Here is an 18,402-nt window from a genome sequence, read left to right as displayed (position 1 = left end):
AGGACTTATGACGGGGAATGCTGTCCACCTCTAGAGAGAGAACTGTTGGAGTCAGATGGATGAGGATCAAAGAACACTGTCTTTCACATTAGTGTGTTTATGGTTTTATTTTGGAGTTCTGATTTTTTATGAGTGTTTTTTGCATGATAATACATGTATGGCCCAGATCAAATTGCTTTCCATCTCCAAGTGGGAGGAGGGAAGGAGACAGTTTATATCTAATAATCTTGGAAAACAAACATCGAAAAAATTATTACATGTAATTGGGAAAATAAAACATTGTTGAATAAAAATATTATTTGCTGCTAAAAAACATTCCTGGGTTTCACTTTCTTTCTCCCACCTCCTCTATACCATTATCACTGCCATCACCAATCTCTAGAGGCATTCAGTAGCTCCTCACAGACAGTCATAGGAGAAGATCAAACAAACACATGAGTTCTGCATCTCTAGGCTGGCCACCCCTTAAAGGCCTGCATTCTAGGCAGGGGGACATAGAAATGATTCATGTTTTTGTGCTTCTTTCTTCCTGAGAAGATCTGAAAGTTCTCCTGCTTAGGGCTGTCAATTTGACATTCTTCTCCAGCTCCACATTGAGTATAAAATCCCATTTAAGTCTTATTTCAATGTTTCTTGAACCATTTGGATATTTTCAAACATGAATTCATCATCTAGAAATTCTGCTGAAAATTGCAGTTTCTTTGAGGAAAATATGAAGAGATAATGCAACAGGGATCCCAGGTGTCAAATCTTTAAGCACACTTCTTGCTGGCTTGGGGGAGCTGCTTCTTCAACAAGTTGGTTATTTTGTCTTCCTTAATCTTTGAAGATTAGGCTTCAGCTTTGTACTGGGATTCCAATTTGCTTATAAATCTCTTCATTTTGCTCCATTTACATGTTTTGGCCAACTTCACGGTTTAATAATGAGAAATAAAACTGGAGCCTTAATGACTGCTAAGGATGGAATTTTCATTTCATCTGGAATTAAGAGAGCTGTTCCAGGGGCAAGCACCCGGTCACGAAAGCTGCCACAGTCTTAGCTTTTTGTTGCCAAATGCCAAATGCTTGCTGTCAAGTGTTGCTTTGTACCTGGGGTGATTCTCCAATATGAGACCTCTGAAATCCTTCAAAACCAGCCTTTTTTTTCATATAAACATCATAGTTATACCCGCATTGATTAACTCTGAATCATTAATTGAATGCTAGCTAGCTGAGAAGGCCCCAAGTCCCTGGTGTGTATCTGTCAGAGCCTGTTCTAAGTTATCTCTCTCTAATATGCCTGCACACAAATTCTGTCTGTAATGGCTATCACGGGACTGCCTAATCAGATAACCAGACAGGAGAGACCACTGTTTCTCTACTTCTACCATCAATTCAATGCAACAAACATTTGTAAATGTTCAACTTCAGCTAAAAAGAGATAAACACTGGTGAATATGGTTTTTCACCTTTTCTAAGCAGGATTACTATTGGAGAAAGGCCTTTGAATCCTCTTCTTACTGCTGGATTAGAGAAGAAATAATGACAGTTCTCCTTTTTTGATGGGTAGCAACACTGCTTGTGATGAGAGGGAGGCCTTGGATATCTTTGCTTGCTGAGAATATTGCTAGGCAACTGAGAGAGCCAACAAAGAGGTCACTCTGGTGCCAATTAGGACAGCAAAGATGGCTTAAGACAGAACAACTTACTGCTCTGAGGAAGGGGCCCCGTTAAATGTCTAGTAGAGAAGACTCTCAGTTTCTTCTGCTTCTACAAGTGTTCTGCTCTGTATTTCTTTACCATGTGTCTCTACTGTAAGGATTAAAAATAAATGGTTTGACTAAAATACATGAAGATTATGAATAATAATGGTGGTTACCAATTCAAAGTATTATTGCTCAAAGTTGAAATGGCTTTAATAGCTTTTTATTTACAAAAAGAGGTGGAAAGAGTGAAAACAGAAATATACAAAAAAGTAGAGAAGACATTAATCTATCTAACTAAATATTGCTCCAGTGCTTGACTCAGCCAGGACTTGTTGACCTTCAACCCAAATTAAACTCTCTCCAGAAGACAGGAAGGGAAAGCCAGCTATCCACTCACCCAAGTTCCCTCCAAGAGGCAGGTCAAGGGGATGACTCGAGCTGAAGGTGACTTTTTTTTTCTGGACATTGAAACTTTATTAACCTGTTAGTTGGAAGATGAGCACTGGACAAGATTACACTCATCCCAAAATTACAGAGCCTAGGAATTGGGTGTAGGTACACCTTGCTCCTGAGGTGTACAAAGAAAAGATGCTAACCATTGGTTTACCCAGAGAAGAAAGAGAAGCGGTATTTTGGTTCACTGTTATGTTTTTTCGGAGCAGTTTAGGAAGAGGATTCTAGGCTTCCTTCGGAAAACTGCAGCTTGAACTAGCACAAGATGGGTGACGCTTGAAGCTGACTTCCTTCTTGAAGTAGACTTCCCTAGCCCCAGAAATTGAGGGCCTTTTATAGTGGCCTCTTGACCCTTCCCCTCTTCACAAGGGCTAATTGCAGCTTCCAAATTGCCCAGCACTGCCCAGGGGGCAGTGTTTATGGGAACCACTTCTTACCAATTCTGGAGAGTTGAATACTCATCAAAAGGGTTCACAGATTCCTGACTGATTGAGGTGTGAATTCTCTTAAGTACCTTGTTAGCTTCTCACCTAGAACTAAGTAGAGTGTTTAAGCTTTTGTTGATTTAATTCAAAAGTATACAAAGGAGGGTTAATCCTGTCTTCAGTCTTGTGAGGAACTAAATAGGGGTACTTAAGTTAGTGTTAACTCAGGATAAACAATAGATTAAAGAATTCTCTTTCACACTACTATACATCACTTTACTCAACCCATTTGTTGAGCAAATACTGGCTTGTATGCTTACATCTCAACAAATCTCAACTTAAGATCAATATTCTCAAATGGATCTGTGATCTCATCAGTCTATCCAGCAATCAAGCAATCAATGAGAATTTATTAAGTGCCTGCAATGTGTTAGATACTGGGGATACAAAGACAAAAACAAATGAAACACAAAGCTGCGTGACTCTGGGCAAGTCACTTAATTCTGATTGCCTACCCTTTGCCTTTCTACTATCTTAGAATTGATACTAAGACAGAAGGTAAGGGTTAAAAAACAAACAAATCCAAATGAAACCAAACCTGCCTTCAAGCTCTTATATTCTATAGGAGGAAACTTCGTGTATACATCTAAGTAAACCCAAGAGATATTCAAGGTTAATGCAGAGAAATTATGAAGGTAAACCAGCAGCTGGATTGGGGGCTGGTACAGAAGGAATCAGGAAAGGCTTGACATAAGAGATAGCATTTGAGCTAAACTTTGAAGAGAGATTGGAATTCTGAGCTGGGAAATACAATTCTAAGAGGAGAGAATGCATTGAAGGAATGTGCAAATATACAGAGATGGGAGATGAAATATTGGGTATGAGAAATAGCAAGTAGGGCAATTTGGATGGAACAGAGAGAACTTGGAGAATAGTAATTTATAAAGAGATAAGCTGGAGGTGGCAGAGTGGATAGAGCACCAGGACCAGAGTCAGGAAGATCTGAGTTCAAATCTGGCTTCAGATACTCACTACCTGGGTGACCCTGGGAAAGTCACTTCACTCTATTTGCCTCAGTTTCCTCATCTGTAAAATGAATTAGAGAAGGACAAACCACTGCAAAATTTTTGCCAAGAAAACTCCAAATGGGGTCATAAGAATTGGTCCTGACTGAAATGACTTAACAAAGTTGGAGTGAGATGGTGAAGGACCCAGGTGTTTCCTACAATTTTCTCTGTGTCTTTTTCTTTAAATCTCTCTGTTGCTCTGACTGTTTCTCTCTCTCTCTCTCTCTCTCTCTCTCTCTCTCTCTCTCTCTCTCTCTCTCTCTCTCTCTCTTTTCTTCCCTCACTCCCTTTTTACTTATCTATATTGCTTTCTGGAAGAGACTACAAGTTCTTTGCCCTCTTTGACTTTTATTTCTTGGTAATTAATTTATTTCACAATATTTATCAAATATTTACTTCATGCGGAGTTCTGTACTAGAGGCTATGGGAGCTTGAGTGGTTCCTAACCTCAATGCAGTATCTGATGAATTTCTAAGTGTTGCTCTTTGTACAACACTGTAGACTGAGAACATAGTAAACAAAGGACTCAATAAATATTGAATGAATGAAAGGATAAGTGAATGAATAGGGTCCCACCATCTGCTTGTGCTATTATTAACCTTCCTTCCTAACATTCCTCTTCATTCATTCCATATTCCAACCAAACTGTTCAACTACTGAACTCAACTTGTCATCTCTCCTGTTTCTATGATGCCCCACCTGCCTGGCTTTTGTTCTCTTTTTACCTTCCTCTCTGAGAACCCACAGCTTCATTCATGGGTCAGTATAGGGGCTACCACCTTTTGGAAGCCTTTTTTAAGCCCCACTATCATTAGTGCTTCCTCTCCTTTCTGAAATCTCTTTATTTACCTGTATCGATATCATATCTCCCAGGGGAATGTAAGGTCTTCAAGGCAGGGGCAGTTTCCCATTTGATCTGTGTTCTCAGTGTCTTGTAGGGGGCTTTACATATCATTTTGTTGTTTAGTCCTTTTTCAGTCATGTTTGACTCTTTAAGACTCTTCCTTGGCAAAGCTGCTGGAGTGGTTTGCCATTCCCTTCTTCAAATTATTTTACCGTTGAGGAAATCGAGGCAAACAGAATTAGGTGTTTGGCCAGAGTTAGTGTCTAATGCCATATTTAAATTCAGGCAGATGGGTTTTCTTGACTGGGGCCATGCATACTCTATCCATTGTACCACCTGGCTGTGCCTTTACATATAAGAGCTTAATAAATGTTTGTCCTCGAATTGAGTTGGTTCCTGGGAGTGCTGGGAAACTCACTGCTTCCTCAAGGCAATGATGTAATTAACTCATTTTGTACTGGAATCAGGAGTATAAAATTGTGCATCTCTAACCCAATGGCATGGCAAACTTGGTAGTATATGCAAATTTTTTATGATTTCTAAGCGCTTCAAATTTGTGTGCCCTAGGCAAGTTGTCTCCCTTGCCTCACACTGAACACAGCTCTAGCTATATTCCTGTAAGAAGGCCTTTTTAGCCATAAATTTCTGTTGCATTCATACGACTCCATAAAGAACCTACTTTTGGCTCTCTTCTTATTTTTAGTCTCTCTAATCGCAGAACATAGCATTTTTTTTTTCAGGGAGAAAAATCCCAGATCAGTCAAAGGCTTACAGATAAACTAAAAGACTCGTCTGGGTCAATGAGATGCATTGTATTAGAATTGTAAACTCTCTTTGCTATTAATAAGAGGAATCTAATCATAGAACACTTGGATCTGCTGAAATTCCATCTCTAGGGATGTAGGCTCAGCTTCCCTGATGATTGCTAAGCATTCAAGAGGGCAGGCTGCAACAACTGCTAAAAGAATCTTTGGCTTAATCTAAGTTCTTGGACCAAAGTGACTTTTCTCTTATTGGGCTTTTAGAAACAACAAAAGCAAGGCTCATAGCTGATGAAAGTCAAATGGCCCTGAGTTCTTGAGAGCTCTCCACAGAATCCCCTGGAGAGGGAACACTGACAACAGGATCAGTGGTCACCAGGTCCAAAAAAAGGAAAAATAATGCCCTAGAGCTTAGGAAAAGATCAGCAACCTTCTTTTGCCAGGACAGGACAACCTTCTACAACAATTACTGAATGCTAAGAGCATTTCATTTCTGAAAAAGCAACAATTGTCTTGTATGAACTGATAGAGTGAAGTGAATAGGAGAACAATTTATACAATAACAACATTGTAAAGATAAACAACTTTGAAAGATTTGAGTACTTTGATCAATGCAATGACCAACCGTGATTCTAGAAGACCAGTGATGAAGCGGTGTGCTACCCACCTCTTGATAGAGGTGATGGATGCAGGATACAGAATGAAACTTTTTTTTGGATACTGCCAATGCAGGAATCTTTTTTTTTTTGGCTTGACTATGCAGATTTACAATAAGGATTTTCTTTTTTCTTTCTTTCCTTCTTCCTTACTTCCTTTCTTTCATAGATAGGGAGAGGTGAGGGAGAGAAAATGGATTTTTATTAATTAGAATCACAACATTTAATTAGAAAAACCAAAAGCAATACTAAATATACAAAAAATGAATATTATTCACCTCTGCAAAGAACACCATCAAGGAGAAATAATTTCCTTTTCTCTTTCCCCCTTCTTTCTCCCTCTCTTTTTTCTTCCTTTCTCTTTTCCCTTCCTTCCTTCCTTCTTTTTTCTCTCATTCTTCTCTCTTCTTTCTTTCTTTTTCTCTTTCTTCCTTTCTTTCTCTTCCTTCCTTCCTTCCTTTCTCATATGGAAGAAATACATATTTGGGGTTTAATTTTATCATATCATTGGTAAAGAGGGTTACACTGGAGTGTAAATTAGGAGGGTTACTTAAGACACAAAGATTTCATAGCTTTGTTTTGGTGCAAAGAAAGCTTTCTGAGAAAAGTGTGGGAAGATAACTGGTCAATGTGTCCACCGCTGGCATAAGGATTGAGAAGTCTGATTCTTTTTAGTCAAGATTAAAAGTCTCTAAACTCCTGGGAAAGAAAACAACCCTCTGAATATTATGACTGAGACTCAACATTCTCCCAGCCTACAGATATCTTCTAAATATCTCCTGTCTTCCCCTATTTCCTTCTGGTTAGAAAAGTGAAATTATAACTTATTTTGACATAGATTATTACTTACCAAATCAGGTAGCTAATGTCAAACTATCTTAAACCAGGGAAATGTTAACATATTCCAATCATACCTGGGGCATTTTTGTTTTGAGTACATTTGAAGCCAATTGCATAATTTTTGCACTTGAGGCAAGTGACACAAAGTACACCAGGAGACAGAGGAGCTCATCTGGAGAACAATCAAGAGAGCCGAAATAGTAGCTTTTCTACTTTGATTAATTATTTCTGATAACCAGGTGCTAAGCTGAATGGTTTTCATACTTTTGAAGGACTGAAACATTCTCTAAATTTCTGTGTCTGGCCCCCATGTTCCCTCCTTAATTAGAGCTCAGCTTTTATTTCGTTGGAAACAGTGATCTCCATTAATCTGTTCTTATTTGAAACCAAAAACAGTTGTGTCGATGCTGGATGAATAAAATCCATTTATAATTTATACATTTTATTGGTAAAAGAGCCATATAATCATTCTAATTTCAGAATTCATTGTCTGACCTGAAAAGTTTCCTCCTGCCCAAGTTTTCAATGGCCTTTAGCAATACTAAGTTAAATTAAAAGTCCATTCCCTCCAACTCATCCTCAGACTGTGGCCCACAAAGCAATCATCTTTGTATTTTGTCTGGGTGCTTGTTAACATTAGAGGAACACTTCATGAAGGTTGTCAAGGAGGTGATATCTTAGGTAATCAGCTCAGTCATTTTAATATTCAATTGGGAATTTTTAAAAATGCCTACCTTTCCTTTCACACATCTACATACACATTTGGCTTAGAAATAAATTACATCAAAGCCTGTTCCATGAGAACTAAGCCTCTGAAAGCTGGGAGACTAAATCCAACCACATTATTAAGAAGCACAAAGAAAGGCTAAAGGGAGACAGAAAAATGGTAACTATTTTGACATTGATGTACTTCACTTATCTGATACACACAGATATGTGCAGAATCTATAAATACATATATGAAGACATCAATCCAACCATACACACACACACACACACACACACACACACACACACACACACACACACACACACACATATATATGCATCTTGGGGTGAGAATTTCCTGGTGGGAGAATTCCCCCCACCAATTCAGATCACAATCCATCTATGACTTAACAAGTTCATGGGGTAGCTGGGTGGCTCATTGAATTGAGAACCAGACCTAGAGATAGGAGGTCCTGGGTTTGAATTTGGCCTCAGACACTTCCTAGCTGTGTGACCCTGGGCAAGTCACTTAAGCCCCATTGTCTACCTTACTGCTCTTCTGTCTTGGAACCAATACATGATGTTGATTCTAAAACAGAAGGTTATAAAAAAAAACAACAAAAAAAAACCCCAAACAAATCCAAATTAGGCACATGGAGGTTAAATGACTGGTCCAGAGTTACACAACTAGTGTCAGAGGAAAAATCTGGATCTGGCTTTTCCTGATGTGAGATCTATCATCTTATCCATTAGACTAGGCTAGACTGCCTCCTTTTACATAAACATACACTGATAAATACACGAGTGTATATATCTCAACATAAATTTATACATACACGGATACACTAATATTAATACCAAAAAAAGAAAGCAGATGTATGAAAGAAAGCCATATGATAGTTCTCAGAGGTAACCTATAGAAATAGTTCATATGCATATATACACATATGTACATATATGTTTTATTCATATATGTGCCTATATATGCATATAGTAAGCAATTAATAAAATGTTCATTTGTTTTTCAGTCATGTCTGACTCTTCATCATCCCATTTCTTGGGTTTTCTTGCCATACTGGAATGGTTTGTCATATCCTACTCTGGCCCATTTTATATATGAGGAAAGTGAGGCAAAAAGGGTTCAGTAGCTTTCCCAGGGGTCACACAGCTAGTAAGTATATGTAAGATTGGAATTCAGAAAGACTCCTCTTCCTGACTCCAGAACTGATGCTCTGTGCCACCTTGCTGCCTCTCTAGTTTTATTTATATTATGTCATACACTTGAACTTTGAGGACATTCAAGGCCTTTGGGGAAAGTTGTGCTCAAAGTAGATGGGACACTTTTGCTTTGGCCCCAGATATGACCAAGTTTCCAGTCATTTATAATGCTGGTATATATAATAAATATATAACAAATAATATAATGCTGTGAGTATGTATGTGTGTACATGGTTGGGGCTGCAGAGAAATAGAGCCTCTATTCTCTTCCCTCATTGGAAAGTTGACCAGAACACAAAGGAAGACTTCATGGCAATTTTCTCATCAGGGCCTCTCGGCCATGTGTAGCTAGTCTAGTTTATTGTCCTGATATCAGCAAATATTTCCTGATCCATCTAGATGTTAGAAATAGGCAAATTTTGTTCTGAATTCATTTTTCACATTGGTATCACAAATTTGGTTCTGTATCTCTTGGCCTTCCTCTTATCCTGACATTTTTGAAATGCTGGACTCTGCCTGTTCCTAAAGCATTTTTTTTCAGATCCATTTCAGACCTGCTGGATCAAAGTCACAGTTTATGATTCTTCTTTTGCTGTCTGTGAAAACAAGGCTTCCCTAATTCTAGTTAGAGGAGAGTAAGAACGAACTAATGGATGACGAATCTCTGAGCACTGGAAGAAAGAGGCAAACCTAAACCTAAACCTCTTGAGAGGATGTGTGAGACAGGCAAGGGGAAAAAATCCTCTATTTTTTTAATCTTAGAAGCTCTGAAGAGTTGACTATCATGAATTAGCTAGATTTCAACTCACAAAAGAGACGAAGCAAGACATGTTTCCCAGAAATATAAAACGAAAGCCCCAGAAACCTCTTAGCCTCACCTCCCTCTTTTGGCCTTTCCAGGCTACCTTGGCTAACAATGATCTCCCTTTTCTCCTTTCCCCAAGTCCTATAGGGTTGTTTAGAGCCTTTACCACACAAAACAGCCCTTCATTATGCATTCACTTGTACTGTTCCTTGTTTCTGGAACATAAGTTTGAGGTTCCCAACCTTGTCTTCTACTTTTAAAAAAAGTCTCACATGGCACCAGGACAATGCTAGGTGTTTAAATATACACTTCTTACAGGTGCAGTGAATTTGAGTTATCTTTTCTCTAATGTTTTAGCAGATTCAGAAAGAAAGGGGAGAATACAGGTAGAATGGGTACAAAGGAATCTGAAAAGGAAACAGGTTTCTTTTGCTGATTATATGATGAAGAGATGGCTCTTCCCCACTGAATGCTGAACTCAGTTTTCTAGGTCTAGAGTTCCTGTCAATATGGTATGATCCCAAGGTACTATTCCACTGTAAAGATATAAATATATAAAATAATAACTAGAACAAGTCCAAGAAGCTGAAATAGACATCTAGAAATGCACACAATATAAATTTTTGATCTAGGGGTATTTTGGTATTTTTAAAAAATTCTTTCACTTTCCTTCCTGAATTTTTGACTTGAATCATCTCAGAAATATTTAAGAATGAACATCTGAGTTGTTTCTGTGGGTTACCTCTGAGTTGTCTTTTTGGCTTTCTTCCCACCCATCTACTTCCCTCTTTCTCAACATTAGTGTTAGTTTAGCTAGCCTAATGTTAATATTAACATTTTCTTTTCACTGATTGCTCTGCCCCAAGAGTTGGTAGGAGATCAATAAAACTTGATGAGTACAAAATAAAAGATAAAAACAATGTTCTCAGTAATGAATGGGCCACCTGTTTTCATTGGCCCATCTATAACTCAAAATTCAATGGGATTATTGATGCCGTTGGTTCTTGAAGCTGAAAGATATTTGTGCATTTCTATATTTGTGTCTTTCTTTGTTGGAAGCCACATTTGTTTCCAGCTGTTTGTTTCCATTGGAACGCTCTCCTGAATAACTCAGGTTTAAAAGCATGCAGTCCACCACTGTTAGGCATGTAAGTAGTGTATTATGGCTGGGCAGTGCCTAGGTTTCCTTTTGGAAACTCTCCTTCGGGATGGGAGTGGGGAGGTGGATTCTTTAGCATGGCTAGAAAGCCTACCCTGTATAGAAAGGCATAGAAATCATTCATGGCACAAGGGAACCAAAGCAGTTCAGGTTTGGTTTCTCTATTTGAGGCCCCTTAGGAGGGGCTTGCTTTAAGAAATCACAGTGAAAGAGTTCCTTCTCTGATTTTTCCAAACAGACCCCTTTGTTATTATCCCGGGAGAATTAACCAGTCAGGGAATCAAATCTCCCTTATCATTTCCAGGTTATTTTACCTTACTGCATACAGCCTATTGGCCAGAGAGCCACAAATGATTCTCTGGGGCTCACTCTAGCCACTAACCAGCCATTTTTGCAAGGTCCCAAGCTCCCCCCACCTTTTTTTTTTTCTTTTTGCCTCCCAGTAATTTACTTCTATACTGCCGGGGAAATCCCCCTTGGATTCCAAATGAAAATTAAACTCCTTGGAACCCAAAACTAATAAACTTTCACAGAGTAGCCCCAGGTGGCTTAGTTATCATGATATTTCAGTCTCACCTAACCAATAAGAGGGCTGCTTGGCAAGTTCCCAGGATGAATATTCTCTTATGAGCATTGGATTAGAAGAAGCCAAAAGATTTTCAGCAATCTATGCGCTCAACTTACACCCCACCTGGGTTCTGAAGCAGAGATCTTGTGACTGGCGGGGCCCTGCAAAGCAATTAAAAGAAATAAAGCAAAGTATTATATTTTAATTGATGTAATCTTCAAGCTCCCAGTGGAATCTGGGGTGATATCTGACTAGAGTTTCCCTGAGAATCAATAGATGACTATTCTGTGAGAAGTGCCTTTAGGAAGACAAAACCCTCCGAATCCGGCACTTCATTAACATGTGTATCCATCTGGGGGGATTGGCTCGGACTCCCGAGGCTACCCAATGAAAGGAGCCACCCAGACTTTTCTGGGATTTGAACAAAGGGCTGCCGAGGGGTAGAAAGGCTGAGAAAGAAGAGGGGGCGGGGCGGGGTTGGTCCGAGGGGTAGACAGAGGGTGTATTTATGTGTTTATTTGTTTCCAGGGGGCCTGGATTAGCCACCTCACCACAGTGCTTTCCAAACCCAATCAGCTTTCATCTATCCATCCACTGATATTTCAGGATTTATTTCTGTTTTATTGTAAATATTCCAATCAAAGGAAGAAACAGACAAGGAAAAACTCCTTAATATACAGAATCAGATAGAAAATACAAGTATGGAAAAGGAAGCTTGACAACGAACAGATAAAAAGCTAAGACAAACCAAGGGAGAAAACAGCTGGTTGCGATTTCACTGATCAGCTGGGGTGAAGGACTGTGATGGTCTCAGCAGCTATGGAAACCACCGTAGTACTACCAGTGTCATCTTTATTCCACACAGGGCAGAAACAGATTGTGTAAATGCATCATGGGAACACCTATTTTGCTAATTCGTTTTCTTAAAAAAAAAGTTTTCTATTCATCAATATTTCCAGCTCATAAAAACAAGTTTGTTTGCTTTTTTTTTTAAAAAAACAACCCTCCCCACCCTAGATGTGATCTTACAGTCCTGACCACATTGTCACAAATGAGGGACGAAGCCCTAGATTGTACATTAGCATGGCACCAAGCGAATCTGCAGTCAGTCTGCCACCAGGTGCCCTTCTCTCAAAATCCAAACTTTCTTTGCTGGATGTGAGGCAAGATTAATAATAATAATAGTAACAATAATAATAATAAGCAAGTATCCTGCACAGTTTATTGTCATTGATGGTTGAAAGAACAAGAAAAAAAGAAAGAAAAGAAAAAGGAGGCTTTAGATCCAGGAGGGGGACCAGGTTGGCTGAGGACAGGATGGGCATCCTTTATAGAAATGCACAGGGGACTCTGTGGGCCCCTGGGATTGCCCTAGCACGAAGAGTATGCCAACCTTCCCACACAGCCAAAGCATGAAAATAAACTTGTCTTCTTCCAAGGATGTCTTTATTTTAGAATATTCAAGACAGAAACAATCTGAGGACAAGACATATCTTTGATTCAGGGTGGTGGTGGTGGTGGTGGTAATCTATTTCTTTCCCCCTCTGAATTTTCTAGGTTTACAATCAGAAATTGCATAGAATTTGTTTTCCATCAGAATATGAAAACTCTCTTATGAAAGTCTTACAGAAGCCAAGCAAAGGTCAAACAGCTGATTAGAAGTTACCTCCTTCTATCAGATTAGAACTCTAGCACCTCTCAAGCATAGCAATAACTAGTTAACTCGCTTGACACTCTTGGAAGGAGTCATTTATTTCTCCTGCTTTTTTTGTGGCTGGTAAAGAGGTTAAATACCTTGCCCAAAGCCACACCAACATGGTCTTCTGTCAGAATGGAGATTAGGGTTCTGGAATTCTCGGCTCCCAGATCCCTGTGAATAAGACTGAACTTCTTGCCAGACCCTGAAAAACTCCCTTATTTACTGCTTCTGATCTTCCCACTTACTACATTCTCCCCCACATCCACACCCACACACCTGATCTTCATATCTAGTAGCAAGAAATCTTTGAAACCAAGAGGGCCCCCTGGATTTGGTTCCAGAGATAACTACCAAGTTGGTTAAAACGATGCAATTGTCAAAAAGTACACCCCATTCCATTGAGATGACTTCTTTCCTTGCTCCTCAGAGAACATCCCTTCCAACCTTTCAAAGTGAATACTGTGGGATGGGGAAGTAGTACCCCATTCCCTTTTGCGCACAGAAGAAGGTCAATTCATCAGAGCCTCCAAGTGATACTTTGGAGGATTATACTCTTCAGTATACATCTCTTTTCAGAGCATTACACTCACAAATGACCAAACCAAACCAAATAATAGTAATGAAATTAAGAAGGAAGAAGAAAAAAAGAAAAGACACATAACCCCTGAAATTCCAGGCGTTTCAAGGCCTCTCTGAGTTGACTTTATGTGATGATTAGTTTTTGGCATCTGTGTTTTGTTTGTTTTCTTTAAAAAAAAAAGAAAAGAAAACTCCTTAAATGGGTTTTATTTGAGAATCTCCACCTGTTTCTTTCTTTCCCAGGACCCATTTCCTATTCCCATAATCACTGCATAGGAAGGAGAGTTCAGCACCTGAAGTCTGATTCATTGGGAGACTTCAGGCACTAAAATACAAGGAAAAAAAAAGATTATTGATTCTTCCTCTCCCTAACCCCACCCTCTCCCACCAAAAAAACAGAAAACAAATAATAGAACTAAAATTTGAAAGAAAGACTCAACCAAACAAAATAACTCAAAATCCAGAAAAGAAAAACTTCCCTGGTGAGTTTTAATTCTCTCTGTGAGAACTGGACCCAGGGTACAATTGCCCTTTTTTAGGCCCGGCAATTCATCCCAAAATTCTGTCCTAGAGCTGGACAGGTCTGGGTGGGCCTTTCCAGCCCCAGACTTACAGTGTCTTTTTGTCTAAAGGGAAAAGGCCCCTTGGGAGAAAAAGATAGGCCTTTTGAGTCTGAGAGGGTGAGCATCCCCTTTGCTCGATGGGTGCAAAGTCTTTTGAAGGACCCAGCTTTCTCATGAGGGTCCTATCTCAGGCTGGGGTATCAGGTTCTTTGATCTTTTTTTTTCTTTAAAAAATTATTATTATTATCTTTTAAATGGAGAGAAGATTCAACACTGTACAAGTCTGAGCTTTGTGCAGCGGCACCTGATCTGATCCCTGCCCACCCTCCCTATCCCAGTTGTGGCAAGTTCTCTGAAGTCAGTTCTACTCCGGCTCACTGCTGTTGGTAGTCTTCTCCCATTCCAGGCTCTCCTCGCTCCGGGCTGGGGATGGCCGTGCTCTTAGGCCCTGGAACCTCCGACACTCTGGACACACCCGGATATGTGTACAACCACGGGCCACCAAGGCAGCTTCCTGGGCCAGTCTCTGGGCAATGGGATCGGGCTCCCCAGCCCCGCAAAGCTTGCCATTGCTAAGTGTGGCGGTGCCCCTGGGTCGGCGCTCCTCTGGGATGGGGGGGCGGGGACGGGCCACTCCAGCTCGCCTCCGTCGAGGGTGAAAACTGTCCTGACACAGGATGATGCTGCGCAATTCTGTCACCATCTCCTGGCAGACAGACACCTACAGGATATAAAAAGAAAAGAGTCTAGCCTCTCAGAACCAAAGGTATCCTGTTTAGATTGTCCTTCTCAGGCTACATGTTCATGCCTAGAAAAGAACACTTCCTATCCATCTCTCTTCTCAGTTCTGGGGAGGAAGGTATCCTTTCTCCAGGGTATGAAGGCCAAAGGAGACTTTGTAGACCCCCTCTTGTGTCTCAAGAGCCCATGTCTGACTCAGATCTTACTGTTTTTCCATAGTCAAATAAATCATGTCAGTTCCTGGCTCTTATACTTGAATGAACAACTCTGAAAATATAGCAGAGTAGTATTGGAGTAAGAAGGACAAGGTTACCCATGAGCTCCTGGAAGGGGAGAGCAGAAATCACAGAAACAATGAACATAAACTTGGATTTCAAGATTTCAAGATTTCAAGAGATAGTGGAGGATAGAAGGGCCTGGCATGCTATGATCCATGGATTCAGGAAGAGAGTTCAAAAGTCTCCCTCTTGAACCACTGGTTCTATCTAGTTATTAACCCAACAAAGTCAAGAATGATGGATTGGTCTATTTTTAATGTACCCTTTTGAATACTGGCCCTTCGTTCTTTTATATGAGTACTATATACATCATATGGGCAGTTATTAAAATTTGAGACAATAAAAGAAATTTGAGGCAAATAAAGAAATGATCTTTTAAAAAATCCCAGTGTAAGTATTAAAACTTCACTAGACTTTTGGGACATTCTATGGAAAATAGTGACAAAGTGACTTTGGGGTGGTTGCAATGTCTACAGAAAACAGAAATGGGCTCTTGAATCAGCTGAGCCTTGAAGGGAGCTATGGGTTTTAAGTAGAGGAGAGAAGTATGAGAATTCCATGCATGATTTAATCTACTTTCTGAATCATACCATGAACATCTAGGACTTCCTGAGATATAGGATAGAACTTGTCTCAGACCCTACAAGATGGTCCCTGATCACTGATTTAGAGCTAGAATGAACCTAAGAAGCCACTTATTACATTCCTTTCATTTTACAGATGAGAAAATTGAGGATCAGAGAAATTAAGTGACTTAACCTACCCAAGGTCACAAAATTAGTGTCAGGGCTGGAATTTGAACCTAGGTCTTTGAACTCTAAATTCAGCACACCTTCCACTGTACTATGCTTCCTCTTAAATGATGCATGGACAGTTGAAATCTATTCCATCTGTAAACATGATACATAGAAATTCCCAGGGAGTCTTACCTCAGTTGCTTCTGAGTGTCGGAGTGTCCATAAAAACTCCAACATAGCCATAAAAATGGCCACAATTAAGCCACAGATAAGAACAACAAAGATTCCACCAATATTCTCCATTCCCAGGCCTGTAGGAAGGGGAGAAAGGGTCACAAAGGCAAGAAAATATAATATCACAGAGATTGAAGACTCTTCTTTACTTGCCATTTAAGCTTCTGTACTAAAATTATAGAAATGTGTTTAGACATACTACTTCTCCAAAAGATGCAATATTACCAATAATGATATTCTTATTACAAAGTTAACTGTTTAACATTTACAAAAATGGTATAGCCACCCCCTCCTCCCGAAAACAGAGATATCAGGTTGACCAGTTTAACAGCCAGTCTTAATTTATGAGATTATATTTAGAGATGGGAGGAACCTTAAAAGTCATCTAATCTAAACACTGGATTTTACAGATGAGGAAACTGAGGTCTAGAGGAGGCTAAGTGAATGGCCAAGGTTCCATGGGTTGTACATGGAAAAGGTTGGGGATTAAAACTCCAGTCCTTTGATCTCAAATCTAAGGTTAGTATCACTGCCTAGTACATAGTAAGAATTTGTATACTTGTTGAATTAACTTATCCACATCATGCCTATTACGAAGTAGTGGTGAAAGACAAAGCAGCCTGGTGAAGAATTAGTAAGAACTGATGGGGAGGTGGTCAGTAGAGAAGAGGAGGCGAGAATTTTCCTGTTACTGTGGTCACACAGGTGAAATGTGAGTCCGTCTTAATGAGCCTTTGAAGATATTTAGTTTGTTTCATCCAAACTTCATTATTCCCAATATTTGCATGCATTGGTATTAAATCAGTGATGGCAAACCTATGGCATGGGTGCCAAAGATGGTACATAGAGTCCTCTCTGTGGGCATTTGGCCACCCTCCCTCCTCACCCCACCCTACTTTCATTACTAGTAAGGCAGAGGGACTTGGGAAAGCTGCTCCCCTCCCCCTCTCCACCCAGCCTGGGCATTTTTTCACATCCCCTGCCCCTCTGCCCAGCAGCCAATGGGAATACACACGGGGTAAGAAGGGTGGCTCAGAGGCGGCAGAGCTGGAGGGGAGTGGAGCACTCAGACCAGGCCCCTCCCCTTCTCCACAATGGCTGAGGACATTCCTTACTTCACCCTCCCCTCCATCCAGCAACCCAATGGGAGTGCTTTCTCCCATGTGTGGGAAAAAGGGAGGTGGGGTATACCCAGCATGTGGTCCTGGTCTTGGGAGGGGGGGATGGCATATAGTCTGGGGGTGGGGCCCGGCACTCCATCTCTAAAAGGTTTGCCATCATTGGCATAAAGCTTACCTGAGCTAGTCTTTCCACTACCTACGTTTTAAGCTGAGTCTATGTTTATACTAGAAGGTCTATCATACGTTGGAAGTATCCTCTATGAAGGTTTTATGGAAAGATTTAAGACAAAAGCCATAGGAGGAGAAGGCCTGAGGCATCATAATCATTATCCCTAAAAGGAGAAACTGAAGCAGTGACATTACATACTCATCAAAGTGTCTGTGTTTACAAAATAAGAAAATGTCTAGATGGACACTGAAGAAATTCATTTGGTCAGCTGTTTGTATGGGCACAGCAACTTACTTGATTGATTAGAGAGAGAGGAACAATTTGGCTATTTTGGCTTCACATGTATATACCAATTTTGAGGAAACAGTTATAAGGATCACCAGGCCCCTCAAATACAATAATGACTGTCACAATTAGAACACAAGCTTTTTTGTTTCATATTGGTTATTTATTTTTTTGTTGGATTAAAGTTCCTACATATCTCCCTCCTTTTCTCTCTTCCCTGCACTGGAGAGGCATCATTTGACAAAAAGATATAATATATATATATTTAATATATATATATATATATATATAACTATGTCTTATTTCTACTTATCAGTTCTTTCTTTGGAGGTGAACATATACAAATTCTTTGAACAATGCTTCTGTTGCTATATATAATGTTTTTTGGTCCTTTTTCCACTCTTTTTAAAAAAAAACCTCTTCCATCTTAGGATCAATACTGTACATTGGTTCCAAGGCAGAAGAGTAGTAAGGGTTAGGCAATGGGGGTTAAGTGACTTGTCCAGTCACACAGCTAGGAAGTGTCTGAGGTCAGATTTGAACCCAGGACCTCCTGTCTCTAGGCCTGGCTCTCAATCCACTGAGCCACCCAGCTGCCCACCTTCTTTCATGCTTCATAATTTCATGTCTTTCCATGCATTTCCAAAATTAATCTGCTCATCATTTCTTATGGCACAGTATTATTCACAATCACAATCATATGTCACAACTTGTTAACTTTATTCCTTTTTTCTTTTTTTAATTTTTAATATTTATTTTTTAGAAAAGTTAACATGGTTACATGATTCATGCTCTTACTTTCCCCTT

The 18,402-nt window shown here is 39.8% G+C and overlaps 1 protein-coding gene across 1 annotated transcript in view; it reads right to left on the bottom strand.

Moving 5' to 3' along the window:
- Positions 1-14,378: 14,378 nt before the first annotated feature.
- Positions 14,379-18,402, bottom strand: part of GRIK4 (glutamate ionotropic receptor kainate type subunit 4) — a 315,433-nt gene continuing 311,409 nt past the window's right edge. The window contains exons 17-18 of the mRNA XM_044669645.1: positions 15,979-16,097; positions 14,379-14,751 (exon numbers count right to left, since the gene is read on the bottom strand). Coding sequence (XP_044525580.1) covers positions 14,395-14,751; positions 15,979-16,097 — 476 coding nt within the window. The 3' untranslated portion in view covers positions 14,379-14,394. The remainder of the gene's footprint in view (positions 14,752-15,978; positions 16,098-18,402) is intronic.

Source organism: Gracilinanus agilis, chromosome 3 (genome assembly GCF_016433145.1).
Source record: "Gracilinanus agilis isolate LMUSP501 chromosome 3, AgileGrace, whole genome shotgun sequence".
NCBI lineage: Eukaryota > Metazoa > Chordata > Mammalia > Didelphimorphia > Didelphidae > Gracilinanus > Gracilinanus agilis.
Note: the sequence above shows the minus strand (reverse complement) of the source record. Positions and strands in the feature narration are given on the sequence as shown.